Genomic DNA, 17,945 nt, shown 5'->3' on the forward strand with positions numbered 1-17,945 from the left:
ACACACCACACACACATTACCCTGCACCTCCTCTTCCCTCTACGGGGTTGGGAGCATATGCGAAGTGAAGTTATTTGAAGAGAAGTAACAGTCACGCCAAAGGCTCAGTGGATGGTGTCCAATTCATGCTGAATGGGAACAGACACCACTGTACACAACTAACGTGAGTCAGCAGCAGTGCAGACTCTGTTCCGGCATGCAGCCTCATGGCGACTATAATTTAAGTATCCTCATGACCTAGTCGACGTTCATTTTAGTCTCCAGCAACATGATTCAGTTCCCTCCCGTGACATCAGTGTGCGTAAAACTCGGCCTATTAACCCTTTCATCGCCAGTCAATTCATAGTGCAAATTCCCATGTGCTATAAACACAGAAAAGATGGTGTCTAAGAATAGCTGGGAATTCCTCTTGCGATGTGTAGAAAATACGGCCTGTCCTACCACCGAAATTAAAAGCAGTAGGTTCATGGATAACAGACCCATGATCTGGTCACCCTTCAGTGACATGGGCCCTCTACCTAGCTTGTGCATAAATGCGAGTCTGGCGGTGAAAGGGTTAAGGGGTGAAGCTGTTCATTATTAATCTCCACTGCTTTCACTTTCTCTACCCAATTGTCACTTATCCCGTCATGTTCCTGTTGTGCTTTATATTAAATTGTTGAATGCAACGCGTATAGATATCATGCACTTTGGCAAATCTTAATATTTCATCCAAGATGAGATAACCTATTGCTGATTGCATGTAAACCCTTCCCCCAAACTCCTGATGAATGTGCATGGCCAAATGTATTAAACATTCATTAATTCTCTCTCTCTTGTGCCCTCTGCTTCAGAACCTATTCAAGGTAATTTTTTCAAGACTTTCTGATGAGTGAAACTTATCAATACCATGCAGCACATAAACTACTAAGTATTCAGAGCCTATACCAATTTACCTCGACCAAATGTCATATGGGTGGGGGGAGCGGGGAAGGGGGGGGGGGGGAGGTCTTACACAAAACATCTCACTGACAGAGTACCAGTCAACAGGCCATTTAGAGCATTTGGGAAACTTTAATCTTACTTCCAAACACAAAAGCAAGCACACAAAAAGTTTGTAATGACACACGAATAACAACCAATTTTATTAGGTAGGCACAAAGTTGCTTTCTGCCTAAGGCATGGCATACAAGACCCTTCTCTTTCTCTCTTACATACACAGACACAGACTAACACACATATGTGTGTACACACTCAAGCACACACACACACACACACACACACACACACAATCACGCACCACATTTGCATGTGCACACATACGCTCACCACACCATGTAATTAGGAAAACATCTTCACAGCAAAATTCATCAGTTGGCAAAAATAATACAGATCCTTGACGTCCATTCACTACAGCTTTTCTTTTTCTGTAAAAATGTTCTGCAAGTCATTGATTATGCGTCAACTTTATGGGACAACAGAAGCAACATGATCTTCAAATTTAATCACCTATATACAAAAGAGCATTCGAATTAGTATTGTAGAAGTTGTGCTCCTTGACATCTATAGATAAAAAATAAAAAAAAACTTGATATATTACCTTGTCACAATAGGCTGTTCTTCAACAAAGCATTTTGTATCCATTACGTCCAATATGAAAATACTCCCCAAAAGATAACGTACACTTTTAAAACTAACGGCCACTCAAAAAACCATCTGTTATGTGTAACTGGACTAAGAAATAACCTTTACAAATCCAGCTTCCTGTACTCCGGTGGAAATTTCTGGAATAACATCCCACTTATACTTTTTTTTTTAAACTTGCGTAAGAAAAGTCTGAAGAATCAGCTAGTTAACTGTCTGAAAGAAGAACAATAATATATAAATCTATATTAATGAATCTACTGTTTCAATTATCATTTGTAAAATGTTTTGAATATGCCTGCATTAGCAGTGTACTTGTGTTATATATGGGATGAAGTGTGTGTGTAACAGGGTAGATATGGTGATTGCGTACCTGAGAGTGAGTAAGTTTAATCTGTGTTGGACACAGTGCAATTTTGTATTTCTTTGAATTTATTACACTGTTGTTCTTGTTGTTGTTTCAGATCTACTTTCTCTTTCCTTTTTAGATGGATCGGGTGTAAAAAAAAAATTTTTTTTAAGTGATTAAATTAAAACAAGAATTCGTTGCTTATTCAAAATAACATACAAAAAGTAAAATGCACAAACACTGGTTGAATATGAATAAATGTCAAATGGTGTCAGCATCATGATATTCATATTCATAAACATCAAATGTGAGCAACAAAATTAATGTTCCATGATCGTAGTGTCACTATGTCATCAGGCTCTTCCTCATACAGACATGTTCAATGTTGTCCTCTTTTTTATATGTTCTATTTTCTTCCACATCTCCTCCAGGTTCCCTCATTTGTATGTGCAAATGTTCGTTTTCATTGACTGTGGCATATCTTTTCTATTTCAATTTTATTGGTGTTTGGTGTTTCTTGCATCTTTTCTCATGATAATCATCAGTGTTGGATGCTTATTTTATTATCACTTTTTTTTCCCCCATGATATGTCTCAGGCAATGACTGTCACTGTTCCTTTCTAGGGGGCGTTATTCGTCTGTATATCTTTTCTTCCCTCCCTTCTTTCATGGCAGCAAAGCGGGCAGCCGTGAACAGGTAGTCACTCAATCTGGTGAAAATAAACAAGACCTGAACATAACATCCATACATACAAAAGCATGCACACACACTACACAGACAGACACAGACACATGCACACACACATACACACACACACATGCATGCATGCACTCGCATACACACAAATACACACACTCACAAGCACACAATGCTCACAATCGAAAATGCCTTTAGTGTTTTCATAACATTTGCAAACTTAATAACAGAGAAAGAAATCATTGTGTGTGTGTGTGTGTGATGGTGACATTTGTTTAGGCATATAGTATACACACAAGATTACCTATTCATGAACATGAACGTTGCTGAGTCAATTTCTCCTTCTCTGATCAATGGGGTAATCCTGTAACAAAGGCATCGTTTCAATACAAAGGCATTGATCTGCAAATAATAAGCACAAGAAAAGCAAAACAAAGAACAGCAGCAGTGACAACAAAATCTACAGAAACATTCATTATTGTAATGTGGGTGAGTTTTGCGTTGTGTGTGTGTTTCTTCAAAAACAATATTAATGGAGGAAAAATATGAATAGAATTTTGTATGTCTGCATATGAGTGTATGCATATTTGCGTGTGCGCTGACATGTATATGAGTGGGTGTGTGTGCTTGTGTGTGTGTGTATGAGCGTGTCCATATGTGTATACATATGCATGTCTGTGCGTGTCGACATATGCATGTATGTGTGTATAATTATAAGCGGAGACGTTCTTGCACACATGTTCTGTTTCATTTTCTCCAACCTAGACTGGCTGAATGTCGTGCCACAAAACAGCCGTTAGTTGTAGTTAGTAACAAACAGCAGCAAGACGACAAAAGAAATGTATACTCACTCCCTTTCTGCTCTTCGGCACACTGCTCTGGCCACATGAAGACAGGTAGCTGATTTTCCACCTGACTGCAAAAACAATAATTATACACCTTTAATTGTGAATTAAGAATATCACACACACATATGATCCTAAATTACACGCACCTGATAGTGCCAGCAGTCACGAATCATGTACTCATAAACTGCAGTGGCCACAAATCATAAGCATATGATCATCAATCATTAATGGTCAGCTGCAACCGGCAATACAAAACCAACCATATATATAGGCAACATTTTATCACTATGACTTCTCAACTGAAACTGCAACTCAAGCAAAATATATACAAATATTATGCACTGTGTAAGTGTGTGTGTGTGTGTGTGTGTGTGTGTGTGTGTGTGTGTGTGTGTAGCTTGTGTATTTGGTGAGAGTTGTACGAGAAGTGACTGACTGTGGATATGAATGTGATACAGGTTGGTCAAGGGATTATCAGTGCAAAGTGCATTCTTATACAGTCCCACAGAGCTCTCCCAAAATACAAAAGAAGACTGAACACACTATACACACATATATTGAGGCACGCACACACACACACACACACACACACACACACACACACATGGATGCCGGCACACACACAAATGCACACACACACACGCACAATGCACTTACACACACACACACATACACAAATACACACACATGTCCACACACATACACACACACACACACATTCACACAAACACACAATAAGGCAGGTGCTTACAGGCAGAACAAAGTTTCTGAGCGGAGGAAGCTGAGCAGTCATCTCATCAATCCAGCTCTCCAGCAGCTCAACGTGCGCATGGCTGAACTCCACTTTTTCTGATAACAGTCACACATTCATTGAAACATACACACACACAATTTTTCAACTAAAATATCGCTTTCCTATTCTCATAACTGCCCATATGAACAGACAACACTGAAGAATGGATGGGAAAACCATTTTCAGAGACACAGGCTTTTGACACAGAACCGACAGGTGCAACAGCTGAGTGGTTAATGCGTTGGACTTTCAATCTGAGAGTCCTGGGTTTGAATCTCGGTAACGGCACCTGGTGAGTAAAGTGTGGAGATTTTTCCGATCTCCCAGGTCAACATATGTGCAGACCTGCTTGTGCCTGGCTGCCTACAAGGCGGGGTAAAACGGTCGTATGTATAAAAGCCCACTCGTCTACATACAAGTGAACATGGGAGTTGCAGCCCATGAACGACGACGAAAAAGAAGACACACAACCGACAAACCTGGAGGAATCTTGTGAACAGTTCTGTGTGGCACCCCTGTGACTTCACAGAAGAAGACTATAATGCTTTCAACCCATTGGAATGCAAAGCCTGTGCACTAATGGACTGGAACCACGAAAATTAAAAATGAACCCAGAAGTCACTGGACAGAACTTCCTCTGGAGTGCAAAGAGATGGACGTGTCTTATAAGTTGATGGAGGTATGGTACTTGCTTCATACAGAAGCTGATGGGCTGCAACAGCCGAGTGGTTTTAAAGCTCTGGGCTTTCAAGTTGAGGGTCCTGGGTTCAAATCATAATTGCACTGCCTGTAGTGGGTTAACAGTGGGGATAAGTTTTCCTTATTTCCAACATCAATATAATTATGTGCAGACTGGCGAATGCCTTGTATTCCCTTCAAATGTATACACATGCAAAAGATAAACACATGAGGCGAACAGAATCGTGTAATCTTTTCTTTTTTTCCACCCAGTTTCATTGGAAGGACATTGTAATTTTCATTCTGTCTTCCAGTTTTGAAGAATGGATGGGAAAACAAACTGAAATTGTTAGGGTTGGTTATATTTTTTGATATGATGGTAGTTATTTTTTTATATGATGGTAGTTATTCCTGTAAGTCTCTGCCACTGTATATGAGACCTGATTTTAAACATTCAAGCTTCAGGACAGGCCTTATTAGCTTGCAACAGAAGGATATCAAGTGACTTACAATCTTTGATGTTAATGAATTCTGAATTAAAAGAACACAGTTTAAAGCACATTTGTACACTCTACTAAGACCTTTTGGACAATCAGCACTATCAGAATCCCACAGTGCAAAAACAAAATCTACGAGCTTCATATAAGTTGGAGATGATTTAATTATGCAGGCTGCAGAAGGGCTACCACTGGCTAATCACTGAACACACAAATGTCTGTTTCAAACGAAGCCATTATTGTCATCAGCATGGGGCTTTGTAGGTGATTTCCAAAGTAAATTAAATCTGAACAGGTGCAAGCAGTGTTAGTGTGGGAACAACTACTTTCTCCTTCACCAACATGGGTTTAGGAGGAGGGACCCCTTTACAACTTGATACTGAAAACTGGATTTTGGCTGTGAACTGTTGTACAGTTTGTTTGATTAAGAAAGCACATAAACAACCAGCCACCGTGGCGAAGTGGTTAGCGTCACGGACTGACGGCTGGGAGGACGCGGGTTCGAATCCCAGCAGAGGTGGGTTTTTTGGCCTGTGGCCGGCTCCTACCCAGAGTTGAGTGTGCTGTGGGCTTAAATGGGGCGACTGGGACCACACAGTCGAGTGTCATCCACTTCAAGGATGCGTCTTTGGGTGTGTTGCTCTAATTACCTGACCAACACTGCAAGTGTCTGTATCTCTCAGGCCTGGTTAACGCCGGGATATCATTATGACAGGAAGCGTAGAGTACAGCCTTGTCACACAGTCCCAAACCAAAATGGACCTCCATAGCAACATCATCATCATCATCGTCATCCTCCTCCTCCTTCATCGTCATCAATATAAACAAAATAGTCTTAAAGTCTGTGGCCTTTCATGCCCTGCTCTCATGGTGACCTCAGTTTCGATACCCCTCCACTTCTGTGCTTGGGGTGAGTCCTGTCAATGTCGTCAGTGTTGGCAGATTCATGAGGAGCTGTTGTCTGAGGGACGTGGTGACGGTCTCCACTCTGGGAGGGACACTCACTCAGTCTGGCTCCGCAACTAAGCCATTATTGTCATTAGTAGGGGGCTTAGTAGGTGGTGTCCTAAGTACGTTAAAACAGAACAGACACCACTGAACACCACCAAAGTGACTCAGCAGCAGTGCAGGGTCTCCTCTGGTGTGTGGCCTCCTGGCGACCTAACATCGATGGTTCCCTGTGGACTGCCGACGCTGGAACTGCGTCGGACAAACCCGGGTGTGGCCGTGTATGGGGGAATCTAAATGAGCGGCATGGGAGTAATGCCACTGAAACGGTGCAGATGATGGGACGCAGAAAAGAAAAAAGAAAAGAAAGCACATGAAAGGTAGCACTGAGAGAAATTTTGCACACTGTGCATGTATGCATTCATTTATATGCCACACAGACATGCACCATGTTGAATGGGGTCTTCAGGGAAGGAAAAGGGTGAAGCTGAAGGTAGAGAACTGATGTGTGAAGATGTCGATGTGAGAGAAGTGTGCAGGGTGGCAGCAGAGTCAGGCCACCACAGTGGACCTGTGTGCTCTGTGTCCTGCAGCAAGCCTCTGCTTCTCTGGGTACACGACCCACTGGCTACTTACCATCATCCTTTACTTGTATGCTGTGGGCAAACACTGAATAAACATGTCAAAGCCAGAAAAAAAAAAAGAAAAAAAAAATCTGAACAGGTGCTACTGAACACCGCTGAAGTGACTCAGCATGCAGCAGCGGTGGAGGGTCTCATCTGGTGTGTGTCCTCCTGGCAACGGTTCCCTGTGGACTGTCAATGCTGGGACTGTGACAGATGAACCTGGGTGTGGCTGTGTATGGGGGACTCGGAACGAGCGGCGTGGGGAGTAATGCCACTGAAACGGTGCAGGCGATGAGGCAGCAAATAGAAAAAAAAAAAATTTAATGTTTTCCAGGCACATGTGCACCCTGAACAGCTTAAAAAATGAATTTGAAATATCAATGTTTCAGAAGAAAATTTATAGTTATTCAGTGGTTTATATACGATATCTGTGATTTTTCATCGTATCAGTATCAGTAGCTCAAGGAGGCGTCACTGCATTCGGTCAAATCCATATACCCTACACCACATCTGCCAAGAAGATGCCTGACCAGCAGCGTAACCCAACACGCTTAGGGCCTTGAGAAAAAAAAAAATTAAAAAACAGAATAAAATAAATAAATAAATAAATAAAATAAAACAAAATAAATAAATGAATAAAAAATAATAGATAAATACATAAAAATACTACTACTAATAATAATAATATTTATAAGGCGCGAAATCTTGATGAAGTCAACTCTAAGCGCACAAAAACAAAAACAAAAATGAAATGGAAGCGCACGTACAAGAAAACACCTCTGGTGATGAGCGGTGCTCAGTACAGTTTTTTTCAGTTTTCAGTAGCTCAAGGAGGTGTCACTGCGTTCGGACAAATCCATATACGCTACACCACATCTGCCAAGCAGATGCCCGACCAGCAGCGTAACCCAGGCCTTGAGAAAAAAACAAAAAACAAAAACAAACAAACAACAACAAAAAAACAAAAAAACTACCACTACTACTAATTTTTTTTTTTATGTATAAGGCGCAAAAACTTGATGAAGTCAGCTATAAGCGTACATAAATAAATAAATAAATAAATATTAATTATAATATAAAAAAGTAGTAGTGGTAGTAATTATAATAATAACAATAATAATAATAATAATAATAAATAAATAAAAAAGACAACAATCTGGCTCAGTACAATGGCTGTACACTCTGAAGTTTGCCCAACACTCAGCATCTTTTCACCGTACAGCCAAGAGAAGAAAACTGTTCAAGTTCCCAAGAGGTCCTCCTTTTTACCTTTTCCTGATCCCTGTATGGCTGACTGCATGAAAAACAAAACCACTCAGCTGACTTACTCAGTAGACGCTCTTTGGCTGAACTCTGTGGTGTGGCAACGTTGGACCCCACATCCTGCAGGATACACTGTATCTGAAACAGACGCTCTTGCCAAAATGATTTATACAAAAACCTCGTGTCCGACTATTTGTATTTGTATTTGTCTTTCTTTTATCACAACAGATTTCTCTGTGTGAAATTCGGGCTGCTCTCCCCAGGGAGAGCGCGTCGCTACACTACAGCGCCACCCATTTTTTTTTTTTTTTTCCTGCGTGCAGTTTTATTTGTTTTTCCTATCCAAGTGGATTTTTCTACAGAATTTTGCCAGGAACAACCCTTTTGTTGCCGTGGGTTCTTTTACGTGCGCTAAGTGCATGCTGCACACGGGACCTCGGTTTATCGTCTCATCCGAATGACTAGCGTCCAGACCACGACTCAAGGTCGAGTGGAGGGGGAGAAAATATCGGCGGCTGAGCCGTGATTCGAACCAGCGCGCTCAGATTCTCTCTCGCTTCCTAGGTGGAGGCGTTACCTCAAGGCCATCACTCCAATGACTATGACTGACAGAACAGCAAAGGAGGCAACTGCTGTCCAGACAATCTGGGCTAGAATTGGATTATAGTGGAGAGTGTCTTTTCCCAATTTAAATCCCCACTCCCATGGCCAACAGGGTTTTAGGACAGTCAGTGCTGGGATGGTCTCCACAAGCCACGTAGCCCCAAAGGCTGCAGCGCTAAGAGCCAGTGCAATCTTGCCTCCTAGTTTGGGAGCTATAGTCCTTCACAAAAGACTAAGCCGTAAATTAATTCACATTGCAATGGAGAAACCATTGATCATACAGCTCTCATTATGCTACTGGCCCAACTGTAAGCTTATGTCAGTCTCTGATACAAGGTGAGGGTTAAGCCAAACACCTGTTGATAAGCTATACAAGCAAAAACTGCATAGTAAAGGAAGAGTTTATTGTAATAAAAATCTCTCTCTCTCTCTCTCTCTCTCTCTCTCTCTATATATATATATATATATATATATATATACATATACATATATTAAAAAGTTCAGAAAACATACACACACTTCTGAAACAAAAGACTAAGCAGTCTTAGAGAGGCCATCCTACAGGCACAGCGGCCAAGTGGTTAAGGTGTTGGACTTTCAATCCAACGGTCTTGTGTTCCAATCTCAGTCAAAAAGCCTGGTACTTTAACTGAGGGTGGAATTTTTTCCCATCCCCAAGGTCAAGAGATGTGCAGCCCAGCCAGTGCCTGAACTCCCTTCTTGTGCATCCACACAGGCAGAAGATCAAATGTACACATTAAAGATCCTGTAATCCATGTCAGCATTCAAACCAAGAACATACACAGCATACACACCCTTGAAAACTAAATGGCTGCCTACTTGGCAGGGTGAAAAATGGTCAAACATGTAAAAGCCCTCACACACAAAAAAGTCAATATGGGAATGCAGCCCATGAATGCAGAAGCATAATAAGACAGAGGTGCCTGAAATAAAGACTTTTTTTTGACTGTTAGAGAAGTCTGTTAAGTTTGGGACAATGTGACAATGCTGTACTCTGCTCTTCTATTCATTACATATCCCAGCGTCAGCCATGCTCTGGAGATACAGACACCTGCAGTGTTGGTCAGGAAATTGGAGCAACACTCCCAATGTCTTCCGTGAAGTGAAGTGAATGACCCTTGATTGCGGTCACTGTCTTCCCATCTGAGCCCACAGCACACTCAGCTGAGAGCTGGAAGCCTGCCACTGGCTGAAGAATCCCTGCCTCTGATGGGACATGAACCCACATCCTCCCAATGCAGCTGTCAGTCCCCAAAGCCAACCACGGCAGCCGGTAAAATAATTATTTCTTTATCCGAGGCAAATCATACACAAAACTGTGAGAGAATAATCATAAATGTTGTTTCACCTGAAAACTCAGATTTTGTGAAACCTGTAACTATTTAGAGAACTTTGTTTCCAAAATAGTTGGAAAAGGTTCCAGTTACCTGATTCAGTTGTTCTTCTAAATTGATATCAGCATCTCTGCAGTGCTCAGCAGCTGCCCTGAAACATGAAACAGTTTTGAAAGTGATGCACACACATACAAATAGCATCACATCATAAAAATCAAGTCAAATGTATCATACACAAGTAACACCCATGCTTGCACACACACACACACACACACACACACACACACACACACACATGGCAGAAGTTCAACATTTCCTGCTGTGTTGATCAGTCAACGTCATCAAAGTGTTTCAGAGATGGCTGATTAATATCTCCACCCCATTAGTGGAGTGATGGCCTAGAGGTAACATGTTCGCCTAGGAAGCGAGAGAGCTGGTTCAAATCACGGCTCAGCCACCGATATTTTCTCCCCCTCCACTAGACCTTGAGTGGTGGTCTGGACGCTAGTCATTCGGATGAGACGATAAACCGAGGTCTCATGTGCAGCATGCACTTAGCACACGTAAAAGAACCCACAGCAACAAAAAGGTTGTTCCTGGCAAAATTCTGTAGAAAAATCCACTTCGATAGGAAAAACAAATCAAACTGCACGCAGGAAAAAATGCAAAAAAATGGGTGGCGCTGTAGTGTAGCGACGCGCTCTCCCTGGGGAGAGCAGCCTGAATTTCACACAGAGAAATCTGTTGTGACAAAAAGATAAATACAATACAATACAATACAATACATGACTATGATGTTTTGACAGGCTCTTGGCAGATATATTTCTTTTTATTTTCTTCCATTTTTCTGATTATATGGCAACACAGACAAGGTATTATCAAACGGGAGGAAAATGAAAAGAATAACCGATTATTCACAATATTTTCAAAAATATACCATAACTGCTTTTTGAAAAGAAGGTTTCAGGAGGTGACATTTGCTGTTAAATACTGTAAGAAATTTGAAAAACAGGCAGGCAGATGAATTTCTGTGATGAGGCAGGCAGATGAATTTCTGTGATGAACAAAGTAGAACTGCATAATCTCCAGAATCATAAACTACATCAGTCAGTCACGACTCACCCTATATGACAGGAGAGTTCATCAGTTGTCCCTAAAGCTCTAAAGATGACATCGTCTTTGGGTTTTCTTACACCTGTGAAAAGCGCAGACGTCCCTGAAAAAAAAAAAAAAAAAAAAGTCCACAGATTTTCCTTCAATTCAGTTTCTTAGATTTCAAGTCAGCTGGGAGGCAGCAGTGCAGTAACACAAAATCCAAACTAACCTGAACAAAAATTATGGCAAAAATTATAACTACACAATTTTTTTTCTTTTCCCTACATCATTTCAGCACACTGAACAACAAAGAAATACATCCAACAATACTTCCAACACGTTGATCAGAACTTCGACTGATTCATTTATCATGATATCTCATGTAAAAAAAAAAAAAATTAAAAAGTCTATTTAACAAGAAAACTGACAGAAGAGCAGTGGCAACTCAACCACCCAGCAACTTTCTATTCAAAGCCACATCAAGGGTCATTGACGGCCATCAAACAAGCGAGAATACTTGCTGTCCAGTTCAAGACTTCATGACTTTTTTTTCTTTCTTTTTTTTTTCTTTTTTTTTAATACTTTTTTTTAAAATACTTTTTTTTTTGTGGTTCAAACAGAAGAGTCTGGCATGCACATGGGGTATTAAAATGACATTCAATCATCAGCCACTCCACATCTAAAAATCACAAAAAAATAATGATGGCTCACACCACATTACCCCCCACCCCCACATACCTTCCACATAAAATCAGTACAAAACACAATAGGAAGACCACCATGCACACAGCTTGTGCACTCTTCCCTGTTTTATCAGATACTAACAGAGTGAAAAATGTAATTATAAAATATGAACAATAAGATAAATGATAGTAAAAACTATACACCATCACATAAGATGCCTCAAAAAATGTTTCATTGTCTCAGCATCCATTCAATTTTCTTGAAAGTCAAAGCTAGCACTGAAAGCAGTCACAACTTCCAAGGCCTGGTGACATCTTTTTTTTTTTCTTTTTTTTTTTTTTTTTGCTGCTCCATCATCTGCACCGTTTCAGTGGCATTACGTCGCTCATTTAGATTCCCCCATACACGGCCACACCCAGGTTCGTCTGTCGCAATTCCAGCATCGGCAGTCCACAGGGAACCATCGATGTTAGGTCGCCAGGAGGCCACACACTAGAGGAGACCCTGCACTGCTGCTGAGTCACTTCGGTGGTGTATAGTGGTGCCTGTTCTGATTTTACGTACTTAGGACACCACCTACTAAGCCCCCTACTAACGACAATAATGGCTTAGTCGCGGAGCCAGACTGAGTGAGCGTCCCTCCCAGAGTGGAGACCGCCACCACGTCCCTCAAACAACAGCCCCCCACGAACTCGCCGATACTGACGACATTGACAGGACTCACCCCAAGCACAGAAGTGGAGGGGTATCAAAACTGAGGTCACCATGACAGCAGGGCATGAAAGGCCACAGACATCTTTTTTTTAATTTTTTTAACGTGATTGTAAAACACAGTTCAGTTAAAAAATGCACCTGTGCCTTGGAAAAGTATTATCCCCCATGTCCCATCACTCGGTCGTTTGGAAGGCACAAAGCTTCAGTTAACATGTCATTCATTCTGTGCAACTGTTCATTTGCTGTTGTTTATTTTTGCAGTGAAATCTCCAAAATTAGAATTACATAGTATATGACTTTTTTCAAATTTTAAATTGGAACCAGAAGGGTTGTGTCTGTCTGAGTACTTCACGTCTGTCTATTCACTTAAATTGCAGTACCCATATTCTCAATATGTATGCATGTAATCATGAGGGGGTTTTTTTTCACCTTTTTATGTTTCGTTCATTATGTACCCTTTCTTTTCCTATATATGTATTTAAGTACTTATGTCAACTGTATATGTGTAATCAAAATTGGAAATCTAAATAATTTAAAAAGTTCAATAAGAGTACTTCATGTCTTCACAGGCACCTCAGCTGAGTGTAAAAAAAAAAAAAAAAAAAAAAAAAAAGCCAAAATTTATCAGAACTCACACTTAACATGTTTCCCTCTTTTTCTTCCTTTTCTGTCTCCATCAGCCCCCCTCCCCTCCCCCCCTCCCCCGGCTCCCCTTCCCCCTTCCTTTAAAAAAAAAAAAAAAAATTATAAATCAAATCATTATGGGGAGGGAAGGGCAACTAGCCTCTCCCTGACCCTGGTGCGATGTCCATGCAAAAGCATACATATGCGGTGTTCCTTCATCTTCTGTCTCAAGCGGCGAAGTGTCTTTACACTGATATCTGTCCCCAAAATGATAAAGTGTCCACACCTTGATCCCCTGTCTTGGTGTAGATCTTGGAGTAGTACTTGCACACTGGCTTGGGGGGCATTCTGTGCGTGTAAAACATGAGAGAGAGAGAAAAAAAAATCATGTAGGGAGAAACACTGATATGCATCCAAACAAAGGTGTGAAGGTCATAGGGTTAGTTTAATATCACATGCGAACACACTCATGGCTTCTCTTTTTGTCTGTTTAAAAGTACATATAACTCAACAGGCAGATAAACAGCTCTTTCCACTCTATATATTTAATTTCGCTCTTTGTTTCTGCTGATTGATAATATTCTGAGATGGAGCGAAATGGCTGATGAGAATTGGTACCCAAGACTTCAAATGGATTTTTTTTTCATCTTATTTGTGTTAGGCAAAGTCCTTTATCAACAGTACAGAAACAGTAGTTGTCCAGATGCATACACACATGGTCTTTCAAAGTAAATCATTTGTGTCAAATCATTGTCTTTCTGCATCTTCATCCTTATCCATCATCATGACGTTTATAAACAAAAATTGTATTGAAATATTCCGTGGCTGTAGTGATGGCCTAGAGGTAACGCGTCCGCCTTGGAAGTGTGAGAATCTGAGTGCGCTGATTCAAATCATGGTTCAGCCGCCGATATTTTCTCCCCCTCCACTAGACCTTGAGTGGTGGTCTGGACACTAGTCATTCGGATGAGACGATAAACCGAGGTCCCGTGTGCAGCATGCATTTAGCGCACATAAAAAAACCCACGGCAACAAAAGGGTTGTTCCTAGCAAAATTCTGTAGAAAAATCCACTTCGATAGGAAAAACAAATAAAACTACACGCAGGAAAAAATACAAAAAAATGGGTGGCGCTGTAGTGTAGAGACGCGCTCTCCATGGGGAGAGCAGCCCGAATTTCACACAGAGAAATCTGATGTGATAAAAAGAAATACAGATACAAACAAATACAACCCTGCCCTCATGATTATTTCAGCTTCCATTTCTCCTCCTCCCCATTCCATGACCAGGTTGAGTTTGTGTCACTCTTCAGTGCTCCCTTCTCCTCCCACCCCCACACCCCTTTTTTTTCATATTATAAAACAGATGTGGCCTAACATTCCGCTTATATCACATGCACAGACTGACATAAGCTTATAGCTGGGCCCACAGCAAAGCGAGAGCTGTATGATCAATGGTTGCTCCACTGCAATGGGAAGTCATTTACAGCTTAGTCTTTTGTGAAGGACTATGACTCTGAAATAAGGAGGCAAGACTGCACGGTCTCTCAGTGCTGCAGCCTTGGGGGCTAGCAGGCCTTTGGGAACCATCCCAACGCTGACCGTCCTAAAATCCTCTTGGCCAAGACAGATGGGGATGTAACCAGAAAGTCAGGACAGCAGATGCCTCCTCTGTTGTTCTGGTGGTCATCGTAGGACACGACTGAATATCATACAAGACATATGTAGTGTAGCAGAAATGGATCAGTCTGTGTGCTTTGACACCTCCTTGAAACTGGAATTGAAACTTCAGTGTGAGCAGATTCATGGGACTGTCATTAAAGGGACATGGTAGTGATGAAGGGATGGGAGGTCGGGGAGGGGGAAAGGGTGGGAGACAGAGGTGCAGGGGTAGGTGGTGGGGTGGGGGGCTCACTCACTGTCAGCTTGATTCTATGACAAGGCAGATACTGTCATAAGGATGGACCTTCATAGGCCCACTTCTGCAAGTATTGAATCAGAACAGTATGAAACACCAATACACACCAACATGACAGAAACTCAGCAGCAGAGCATGGTCTGCCCTGATGGGTGGCCTCATGGAAGCCTGACATAGACAGCTTTCTGTGGATGACTGCTGCTGTGACCATGAAAGAATGAGTCAAGAATGATGACTGTGACAGCAGATTCAGGATGAGTGGTATAATAGTGAAGCTGTTGATCAAAAGGGCAGGAAAGATGTGACAAGAAAAATTCCATCAACAGAAGCATAGAAAGAATGGAGAGTTTTGTTTTATTTTCTAGCGCAAATTTTGTTCAACCCTTTCTCTGATGGTCTTCCATTTGAAAAATATTCACAACATATTAATTTCCTCTCTTTGCTGAGGTTTTATTTCTTAATGTGATATTACAAAAGCTAGCGATAAACTAAAACCAACCCTGAGTTAACAGCTGATTAGAGATAGTACAACTGACACTGTCAAAATGTGAGCTGTTTTCTACCCGATTTCTTTGCACTTGAAAAATTTAGAAAACACTGACATTGTTCATAGTGTTAGTCACTCAATACTGTTACCAAAAACACAAAAATGAATTAATCTTGAATTTTACAAGTGTAAAATGCATTCACAAACAGAATAAACTACACAACTAGAATATCATTTTAAACAATAGTTAAAAAAAACAATTACAATGCAACAGAACAGACAGGACAACAGACAAGTACATAGGACATTACCTTGTCAGTACTACGTTTCCCACGAAAAGAAGAAAAATTATCATATGTATACAAGTAACAATGTACTGCAGTGTTATCAGTAATTCATAAAGCAGTCAGCAATGTCACAGGTATCACTGATAACATACAGACAGTACGAGCTGCAACACACTGCCCTGAGAAATAGGACACACGATTGCAATGTATGCACAACAGACAAGTGCTCACCAACCGGTGGAAACACCCAAACAGTATGACTGCACACACACACACACACACACACACACACACATTAAATAAAAGACTCCACACACACACACACACACACACACACACACAAACACACACATGTTAAATAAAAGACTCCACACACACACACACACACACACACACACACACAACAGGACATAAACATGCAGTGGCATATACAAACATGCATTCGCACACACACACACACAGAGGCACATACAAATGTGTGTGCATACGCAAACACACACATACACAGAGGTACATACAGATGTGTGCGCAGGCGCACGTACACACAAACACACACAGAGGCTCATACAAATGCATGTGCGCTCACACACACACACACACCCACACACATGCACACATGATGGTTAAGGGGAAGAAACTGTTGTTTCTGAAAATGCCCTTTATACAGATGGAGGCTGTCGCTGTTTCCAACTCACACATGCTTCTTCACTGATAAATTTTTGCAGCATAGTGAGTCTTGCTACATAACACTGATGCTGAAGAGACAACCCTCAAGTTGCTGCAACATGTCCCCAACACTTAAGGCATTATGGTAGCTGCTGAGGACAAATCTGTTGGAGTTAATCTGGTCTTTCTCATTGTTGCTGATTTTCAGGATCCTAGACTATTGCTGTATATTCATGAACTGGATAGGCCAAAGTTTTGTTCATGATATTCTTGGGGTCAGTTTTCTGGTTTTGTTAGAGTAAATAATGTATCTGGTTTGCTTTTTAGCTGATGCTGTCGCTATGATTCCCCGTACCATGTTACTTTAAATGAAAATGCCCTGGTGTTTTACATTGACAACCATCTCTAATGTCTGGCTGTGTGGTGTGTATGGTGTTCTGATTTTCAAGAGTTCTTGTGAGTTGTCTAGATCATAATTATGTGGTGCGCTCTGCTATGACTGTATGAGCATTGGCATCTACTAAACTGCTGGCAAAAAGTCAGCTGAACTATGTCACACGCTGATATGATACAGCATATGATATAATATGGTGAAATATGATATGATGTGATTTGATGTAATGTGTTGTGATGATATGGTGCATGATATAGTAGGATGAGATGTGAACTGACCCATTGTGTGGTCACTGTCATTGTAAAGCTTCATGTAAGTGACACTGGCATGTGCCCATTTTTGCATTCCTAACAGGTAACAGAATCAGAAACACTGCAAAAATTAACGCAACATAATTGACCATCCCCTTCAAATTCTTCAAATTGGAAGGTCAGCACCCTTCTTCGATTTCTTCCAGAAACTCACATGAACGCTGCAGTCATCCTGGTGGGACGTATAAAACTAAACAAACGCATCATTGTGGACATTTTCGTCTGCTCGTCTTCCCAAAAGTAAATCACTTCTGATGTCCTGCGATGATTTTTTTTTTTTTTTTTTTAATCAGTCTTTCTTACTCCAGCAATTCAGTCAGCTAGATTCCGCTTGAATTACTGTATTATTTCCCCTATTCATTTCTAAAAGGAATATAAGATATAGAGCTTCGATGTTGTTGCAATGTTGGTTATCCGTAGAAATATAGATGTCACAGGTTCGTTAAATTCATATTTTGTTGGTAAGTTCATGCAAAGGGACGTAAGT

The 17,945-nt window shown here is 41.0% G+C and overlaps 1 protein-coding gene across 2 annotated transcripts; it reads right to left on the bottom strand.

Moving 5' to 3' along the window:
- Positions 1-1,178: 1,178 nt before the first annotated feature.
- LOC143302261 (corrinoid adenosyltransferase MMAB-like) lies at positions 1,179-17,900 on the bottom strand. Of its 2 annotated transcripts, none has more exons than XM_076616852.1 (9): positions 17,613-17,900; positions 13,684-13,745; positions 11,403-11,496; positions 10,374-10,431; positions 8,388-8,460; positions 4,269-4,366; positions 3,521-3,585; positions 2,974-3,033; positions 1,179-2,682 (listed from the first exon to the last, which is right to left on the bottom strand). In XM_076616852.1, exons 1-9 carry the CDS (start codon positions 17,672-17,674, stop codon positions 2,580-2,582), a joined length of 675 nt encoding a protein of 224 aa, XP_076472967.1. In that variant the 5' UTR covers positions 17,675-17,900; the 3' UTR covers positions 1,179-2,579. The 2 variants fall into 2 exon arrangements, with proteins under 2 accessions (XP_076472967.1, XP_076472968.1); XM_076616853.1 differs by lacking the exon at positions 17,613-17,900 and adding an exon at positions 16,112-16,271.
- Between the last annotated feature and the right edge of the window lie 45 nt (positions 17,901-17,945).

Source organism: Babylonia areolata, chromosome 29, assembly GCF_041734735.1.
Source record: "Babylonia areolata isolate BAREFJ2019XMU chromosome 29, ASM4173473v1, whole genome shotgun sequence".
Classification (NCBI taxonomy): domain Eukaryota; kingdom Metazoa; phylum Mollusca; class Gastropoda; order Neogastropoda; family Buccinidae; genus Babylonia; species Babylonia areolata.